The sequence below is a fragment of the Apium graveolens genome, unplaced genomic scaffold (genome assembly GCF_009905375.1).
Source record: "Apium graveolens cultivar Ventura unplaced genomic scaffold, ASM990537v1 ctg741, whole genome shotgun sequence".
Taxonomy (NCBI): domain Eukaryota; kingdom Viridiplantae; phylum Streptophyta; class Magnoliopsida; order Apiales; family Apiaceae; genus Apium; species Apium graveolens.
This window is the reverse complement of record NW_027420305.1, coordinates 1-9,379: the sequence shown is the minus strand read 5'-3', so window position 1 is coordinate 9,379 and position 9,379 is coordinate 1. Positions and strand designations below refer to the sequence as shown.

General features: G+C 32.9%; 1 protein-coding gene across 1 annotated transcript; it reads left to right on the top strand.

Moving 5' to 3' along the window:
* Positions 1–5,756: 5,756 nt before the first annotated feature.
* LOC141704109 (cell differentiation protein rcd1-like) lies at positions 5,757–9,203 on the top strand (the record flags this gene model as incomplete). Its single annotated transcript, XM_074507425.1, has 6 exons — positions 5,757–5,906; positions 6,633–6,704; positions 7,837–7,926; positions 8,169–8,211; positions 8,679–8,788; positions 9,099–9,203. Coding segments are annotated over exons 1-6 (570 nt in total), but the record flags the coding sequence as incomplete, so codon positions are not given.
* Positions 9,204–9,379: the final 176 nt, after the last annotated feature.

The following is a 9,379-nucleotide window of genomic DNA, read 5'->3' as shown; positions in this document are numbered from 1 at the left end:
AAACACATAATACAAATCTAATTTTTTTAAAAAAAATTACACAACTTAAAAATTAGTAGGTAATATCATCCGTACGTTGGATCGTTGAACAAGAATTTTAAAAAAATAGAATCACCACTCGGGACAAGACTTGGTTACTCGTGTTGACCGTAATTTGACTATTATAAAAACACACGCTATAAAATCTAAATTTTAAAAAAAAATTACACATTTTTAAAATAAGTAGGTATCATCATCCATACGGTTGGATCGTTGAACAAGTATTTTAAAGAAATAGAATAATCACTCGGGACAATACTAGGTAACAGCAACCCGTGTTGACCGTAATTTGACTATTAAAAAAGCACGTGATATAAAATCTAAATTTTTTTAAAAAAAAAAAATTTAACATCTCTAAAATTAGAAGGTAACATCATCTATACGGTTGGATCATTGAACAAGAATTTCAAGAAAATAGAATCACCACTCGGGACAAGTCTTGGTTATAGGAACCCGTGTTGACCGTAATTTGACTATTATAAAAACATACGATATAAAATTTAATTTTTTAAAAAATATTTAGACATTTTTAAAATTAGTAGGTATCATCCGTACGGTTGGATCGTTGAACAAAAATTTTAAAAAAATAGAATCACCACCCGGAACAAGACTACGTAATGTGAACCCGTGTGCACGGGGTTTGACTATTAAAAAAGCATGTGATATAAAATTTATTTTTTTAAAAAAAAATTACACATCTCTAAAACTAGTAGGAAACAAAATTTGTACGGTTGGATCAATTAAAAATATTTTAAAAAAAATTATAACATAAATATAACAAATAAATTTTAAGAATAGTACAATAACTAACGCAACACTAAATAACCTACTGCAACACCATAAAGCAAATACAACGCCTGAAGTGCCACATCAGCAAGTGGGCCCCACTGTGTGCCACGTCAGCATGCCACGTCAGCATTTTGGGCCCCCATGTGGGTCCCACTAATCCCATGTCAGCATTCCACATCACCAATGGGCCCCATATGTGGGGCCCAAAATGCTGACGTGGCATGACACGTTAACATGCCACGTTAGCACCCGTGGGTCCCCAGCACGCCACCTCAGATTTATTTTCCACGTTACATTTATTAAATAAAAAAAATATCTAATGCAACGCTATGACCTCTACTGTTGCATGCTGCACAACACTAACAGTTATTAGCAATGGTAGCTTCAATGTAATGAAACGCTTTCACCACTATGTTGCAATAAACTGAAAATTTTGTAGATAATGCAACGCTTTTTGTGCAACGCTGGATAAAAATCGTTGCCTATGTGCACTTATGGCGTAGTGAATGTTCATGACCGATAAGATGATGATGCCTAAAACTTTTTTACCTATGGGAGGATTAGGAATGGATCGCTAGCTAAGAATGCGATCGCTATCCAACCTGAAGCTTGATAAATAGACCCTACTTTAATAATCACTTTGTACTTTACATATTTTGTAACTCTGATCCAAGATATAAATCAATCACCTGGTTCCTAGCGTGCAAAAGACTCAGAAAGCTCATCTTAGTTAAAATTATGTACATGCCTTCAGGAGAACATATTGTAAAGGCTAAAATCTAAATTCCATGAAAAGAGAAGATGAAAGGAGAAAAAATACGACAAATATAAAAGTAATAGGAAGAAATAAAGGGAGAAAATCATTAATCCTTGAGATGGATGGCATGAGAGATATGTTCACCTCCACTTGAAACTCAAAAAAGCTCATCGTTCATTAATGTTGTAGATCCATGAGAGCACACCTTACACAAGAGATAACAATCCAAAAAAATTAAAGATTATGATACGATATTGGTGGAATAATATCAAAAATTGCACATGAACTACAACTTTAAGTCTCTCGTTCATTAATGTTTATAACGGGTTTTCAAAAAGTAAAAAAGGCACTGAAGTGGAATATCGATGACAGATCCTTCCCCGTTATGCAAGCACTTTAAATACCTGTTAATAAACCAGGTAAAATTGAATTCCTGAAGAAAAAATAGTTACTGAAACTTCAAGAACTAATATGGCCAAATAATAAAATTATCAACATTGTTCTAGAACACAATTAAGGGATGTCAATGAGGCTGAAAAGAAATAGCTATTTCAGCAAGATTATCAAGCTGTCTTAGACTCTGTTTCTTTTAAAGCTGAGGCATTTACTCACCATATTCCAGCTTATCAAGTTCTAGCTGAACAGGACAATGTGGCTTCTGAGAGAATTCTCAACTTGGTGCACACAACTGCTTCTATGCAAAGGGCCAAGGATGCAATCACTACCATGCCCTTCACAGCTGGTGATGAATTTGACTATCTAGCTGGTGGTTCTGAGGAGTTTGGGGATGAAGATGGATGAAGAAGATTTCATGCACACAGGGGGAGAAGCAGGCCATAGCTCAAGTACAAACACTCCATCTTGGATGTTTAGCAAAGACTGTGATGAGCACCATTTCAAATCAACTCTCTTTCACATCATTCAACAAACTCAGACAGCTCTTCAAGCCACTACAAATTCCAACACCAAGAGACTTTTTCATTTACTTTATTTCTTCTATTTTCGTTAGTAATTTACTGAAATGTCCCTACTTCCGTTAAAGTTAACGGTTATCTTGGATGGAAAGTCATTAACGGGGTGCAAATAGAAGAGAAATTAATTTTATGGGGTGCAAGTTGACAGAGAAAATAATGTAGACTGAAATCGCAAAAATAAAAATAAAAGTGGATTACGAACTGCCAATTACTAAAATAAAAAGAACTTATTATTGAATAACACACAAGTAAAGATTTGTTAGATGATTTGTTTCCATTTCTTTCTGATTCTACTAAGAATACTATGCAAAATCTCACCAATCACCACAGATTCTACAGTAGTTTCTACTCCAAACTCTGTCATTTCCACTATCTCGATGAATATTGTTCATCCGTTGACCAGTGATTGTATCTCGACGGATGTGCTTAACAGCAATTATCCATTGACACTTTCAACTACTACTTCGACGGATGTTTCTCATCCGTTGAATCACTGCACAAATTGAAATCTCAACTGTTGTCACAAGTGCAGATGATTTAGTAGTTGTACAATCACTCTTAGGATTGAGGAAAGGGAGTGAACATAGTGAGAGGCTGAATTGCTCTCAGGCAAAAGGAGAGGAAAAGAGTGAAAATATGCAAGGTATTTCTTCTAGTTGGCAAAAGTGAGTGAGTGGAGTCCCACCTTAGTAGGTGAAGGTGAAGGTGTGAGGGTGGGAAGCCAAGGGGAGCCCTTGATGTAAGAAAAGAGAGATTATGATAGAAAAGCAGGTACAGAAGAATGGGAAGATCCCATTGTTAGTGAGTTAAGGGATGTCAATGAGGCTGAAAAGAAATAGCTATTTCAGCAAGATTATCAAGCTGTCTTAGACTCTGTTTCTTTTAAAGCTGAGGCATTTACTCACCATGTTCAGCTTATCAAGTTCTAGCTGAACAGGACAATGTGGCTTCTGAGAGAATTCTCAACTTCGTGCACACAACTGCTTCTATGCAAAGGGCCAATGATGCAATCACTACCATGTCCTTCACAGCTGGTGATGAATTTGACTATCCAGCTGGTGGTTCGGAGGAGTTTGGGGATGAAGATGATGATGAAGAAGATTTCATGCACACAGGGGGAGAAGCAGGCCATAGCTCAAGTACAAACACTCCATCTTGGATGTTTAGCAAAGATTGTGATGAGCACCATTTCAAATCAACTCTCTTTCACATCATTCAACAAACTCAGACAGCTCTTCAAGCCACTACAAATTCCAACACCAAGAGACTTTTTCATTTACTTTATTTTCTTCTATTTTCGTTAGTAATTTACTGAAATGTCCCTACTTCCGTTAAAGTTAACGGTTATCTTGGATGGAAAGTCATTAACGGGGTGCAAATAGAAGAGAAATCAATTTTATGGGGTGCAAGTTGGCAGAGAAAATAATGTAGACTGAAATCGCAAAAATAAAAATAAAAGTGGATTAAACTGCCAATTACTAAAATAAAAAGAACTTATTATTGAATAAACACAAGTCAAAGATTTTTAAAATTGAAATCCAAATTAAATATGTCGATCCATTTATATCAATATATTTGACTTTAACAGCTTGCTTTAAAATATTATAATCCATGATTTTAAAATAAATTGGTAGCGGTTAAAATTTTCGTGAGAGTGGGCTGTTGAGTTCTGGTTAATTTTAGGCCTTGTGACCACACAGGTTTTCTAGTCTGGGTTTAACCATCTATCACTAGATCTATATTAGCAAACAAATTAAAAAAAGTGCATTTCAAAAGCAAAAAAAAATTGAAAAATAACATTGACGAGTACCCCCGTCCTACCCAATTATTTACATCTGGTTTGAGTACGAAGGTTAAAAAAATTATAAATTAATGATAAAAAGTAATATTCTAAAATTCTCGATTAGACCCATCAATCCACCATTAATCCTATACAAAGTACTACACTAATTGATTTTTGAAATATTTGAATAGAATCCTCACATAATGTGTTGGATTCATCAAATTTTGATTGGAAACTCTGGTTCGAATCTGCGAATTTATTAAACATGTTAGTATAGTTCAAAATTTATATCCGTTAAACCTAAATTTTTTACAGTTGTTTCCAAAATTATTGTAACTATTGATAGCTGAAAATAAATTTATCTTTTACATAAATTTTAAGGCAAAATAATAGATTCCATTTATGTCATGAAATACAATCAAAATGTCATTGAAATCTCACTTTTATGTATTTTGAAAAATTAACGTAAATATTATCATTAACACTTTACTTCCATAGGTGATTAAGAACATTATAATTTATTAATTACTTTGTTTGAATAAATAATAATTACTACAATTTTCAAATTTTTTCCATATATTAGTATTACTTGGAGATCTTGAATTAGAAATTCTCATTAAAATCTGCAAATTTTTAAAACAACATATCATTTAGGTTTCAAATTTTAAAAAAACTTCATTTTTTAAATATTTATACCATGTATAAACTTTATAGCCGTTTCTAAAGTTATTAATTGATTGTTACAAGTTGGTTGGAATAAATTTGATTTTAACGTTAAATTAAGTGCAAAATACTGTAGTTTATTAAGTCACGAATACGATCAAATATCATTACGTATCTTGAAATATATGTATTTAAATTACATTATTACCATCATGTACGATTTAACTAATATAAGTTATTTAAAAAATCATATTTTCCAATTATTGTTTATTAATTACCGTGATGGTACAAACAATAATTGGTATAAATTTATACATGTATAAGATTGCTCCTAGATTTTAAAATTTTTGTGCAACCTTATTTATATACCATAACAATTTTCTTTTCCCAAACTATCCCAAATTATTTGATGCAAAACATGAAAAATCTTACAAATATTTAATCACAAATTTACAGGTAAAAGGTAAGGATGAGGTATGTAAAGTGTGGGTTTAGGCCCAAAACCATGAACCTCTAACGTCCCCTAGAAATTGTTTTTCCAAATAACCGCAAAAAGGATACGTCCAGCACCCAATCCTAGGTACACAGCAGTGACTCCAGCAAAATGAAAAATCTTATAAATACCGAAAAAATATTCATTCCTACAGCCTCCAATATATTGCCGCATCTTTAGTTCAGTGTTCTTTTCCTACACAACATAACAGCAGCAGCCATCTTGTTCAGTTCATATCTAGGGTTTTTGTCTGAAACAATGTTGAATCTCCCTGACTCTCTTTATCCTGATCCGATACAAGGTGACAACAGTGTTATGTCGAATGGTGGTGCACCTGCTAACAACAATGGTCCCTGTGATGGTGCTAGCAAAGCTATTGATTGGCCTTCTGCTAGTGTAGAGGACTTGGTTGTGTTGCTTCGAGAACCTGATTCATAAATTGATCTGTAATTGTAAATTCATAAATGATGTTTTTAATACATGATTGGATGCTTTTGTGTTTTTTGTTTAAGCTTGTTTAACGTGGCTGGTTAGAAATGATTGATGATTAATTATGATTAGAGTTATCTTTTATATTTGTGTGTCTTGATTAGAAGTAATTGACAATAGATCTGAGTTTTTAAAGAGTTTAAATTATGCATTCATATGTTGAAATACAAGTTAAATTGTGGCCTTGTCATGATTTTATGATGTCTATGATGGTCATTTCATTTTCATAAAGTGTGGTTTAATCGAACAGGGATTATGTAAACCAGATATACTCATTCGTTTGATTTCATTCTTTATGTGGTTCATACACAAACATAGATCGATATTTATTTGTAATCAGTCTGATTTATGAAAGTATCTCTTCAATCGGAATGTGCAAATATATATCTTTGTATGCACCAAATGTCACTTTTACGTGGATTCTTTCGATATTTTGTAGTTTTATATTTATTTAGAACAATAAGTATGTGCAGAGAAATGATGATCTTGACTCGCCTAAATGACTGTATAGTATCATTTAAGTTTGCTTGTTAGAAGTTTAAAGTGCAGTCCAGCCTGCAGAGTCAAATTATTTACACTCTATGTTCTAATGTCTATTGGGTGATATAGTATATTTCATTTCTAACATGTGATTTATCAATACAGAAACAGGGAAGAATTCAAGATTTGGCCCTCCACATTTGGCGGTCAATCAGTACGGTTTTCTTACTCCTATCGGTATGCACAATGACTTGGGTCTACCAAATGCTTTGCATTGATCAAACTAAATGTATTTGTTTTAATAGCTTGCTTAAATTATATCATGTCGTGAATTCTTTTTATTAACTTCTAATTTTGGTTAACATTAACAAAAAGTTCCCTGTTTTGATTTGAGTTTCTTCCTCACATCTTAATACTGAAGTGGACTACTAAACCAAAATGGCAGTATCTAGGTTACATTGTTATATTTGATCTTCTCAAGTCCAGTGTCCCCCAGTTATATAGTATTTAATCAATATTTCGTGATTAATGATCCTTATTCTTTCTTGTCTTTTGAAATGATTATACTTGTTTGTGAATCCCTTGATCCTTGTGTCCGATACTATGACATGCACGTCCCCTCATCGGATAGGGGATTCATCCTGAATCCTAATTTTGATTCTTTCCCCACAATTTGTAATCAAAATTTCTGTTAACCGCCTATTTTCGTAAAATTAAGTATCAGTTTTTGTTAGTAAATACAAACGTATTATGCTAGTGTTCATTTTTGCATAAATTAAAATATTTTACCTATATTTTGTGTTTTAGATCAATAAGTTATGCATTTGATTAAATTTGCTTATAGTTTGTGGTTTTTTTAACCAGATTGAATATATGTAACATCAAATCTAGAGAAAATCTATATTTCTATATGTCGTGTCCCCCGCACCCGAATTCCCATATTATTATATATTTATTAGATTTTTTTCCACGCACCCCAGCACTTCTGCACCCGTATCTTTGCTTGTCAGTTGCCGAAGAAATCTTTCATTGAACTAATGAGAAGATTTGCGGAGATCTCAAATATTTTGGAAATTTGAAATTTTGAAACCCAAAAATCTGGAAAATAGGCATTGTAAGGAAGTTCTGCAACTTTTATGTCACACGTCTTAGAGAAGTCCTACCCTTAAGATCAAGTTGCATCACATCTGAATCAGAACTTGATACAATTTATGAAATCCGCACATGATGGTCATTGGAATCATTTAAATGATTTACTACTTTGTTTGACAAGCTCAGCCTTGTGGTTTGTATTGGCTATTCTATCTATTCAAATAAGAATGTTGTGTTTTACAGTTGGTGATTAATGGAATTATCTTCTTTATTGCAGGAAGTATTATCTATATACAAGTCATTAACACCTGAGAAACTTACCATGAAAGATTCAAGTAAAGTTTGTGATGTACTTGTTTTGTTTGAGGTCATTTCCGCTCCTTTAATTTCCTTTTCTAGTGGTATTAACTTTGTAATGTATTTGCTTTATATGTTCGATTTCCTAATTTTCAAACTTTTTTCTTATCAAATTTATTTTTACTTATCAAATTTATTATCTATATATATCAAATTTATTTTTACTTATGCAGGAGCCATAGCTGGTCCTCTATGTACTTAAAAATTATGTATGCAACTCTAATATCAAAGTGTATTTTCTATTGAATGCAGTGCTTGGCCACTCACCCTCAAACGAAGATGCAGTTCCTTAATGGTATTTTTCTGAACTTTCTGAAAGCTATGTGACTTGTTTCTGCTAATGTATTCAGTATTTACATTAGTCTTCTTCAACATAGTTGGATGTATCCACAGTTATAGCTTCTTCTCACCAAATGATATAAGCTAATTTCATTCTATAACTTTTGCTGATTTCTTGATGTCTGATATTGCTACTTAAAGACCACACAAGATATTGTCGAACTTGACGTGTTTTGATATATAAATGCATTCACTTTTTATTTCAAGCTGGTATGATTTGTTTATGTGAACACCAAAGAAACAGGACACTGAGGTGAAATCAAGGATTCAGTTGAAGTTACAAGTTTGTTACATAAATTCTGGGATGAGGATTTTGCATAACTTATTCAAATATTGTTATTAACTGATTTTAATAGGATAATTAAGGAGCTAGATAAGGTTAATCGTAGACAGACTTGTATTAACTTACTTCTGTCCTTGCAGTTCAGATACATTGTTACTTGTACCCTTTCTTGGAGACTGAAGAAACGAGCAAGCCATTCCAGTACCTAAGGCTAATGAGCTTGGGGGTCATTGGTGGTCTTCTGAAGGAGGTACAATTCCACTCTAAATCAATACATGATACCTTCAATTTTTTATACTTTTAGCCATTTGAATTATTAAAACAGCTAAGCACCAGTAACCTTGCATGGAAGTATTTTCTCATTGCTAGTTGCTACCCGCCCTTTCAAGTTTCAGCTCTGAATTGAATGCAATGTTGAGATGAATTAGCTTAATCAGAACAATAGTTGAAGAAAATGTCCATTATTTCTTACCAGATTGCATATCAATTTGCTTTAATATGATCTGATATGCCTATAAGGTTCTACTCCAAATATCATCCGAATCTTCTCTACTATGCAGGTAGGCGACCCTTCGACAAAGGTTGCTGTTCACTGTTTGCTTGAATCAGGACTCTTCCCTTTGTGTCTAAAATCCATAGAATATGGAAACGAACTTTCACAATCAGTAAGTGTCCATTAAAATTTGAACTCAACATTCTTCGCTTCCAAGCATTTTTACTGCAATATATCACCTTACATGTAATGTAAGACAGTACAGAGTATAAAATCTGGTTACTAAAAATTTCAAATTAATATCCCTTTCTAGTGTTTCTGCTAGGTGTTTATTGAAAAAGGGATTTT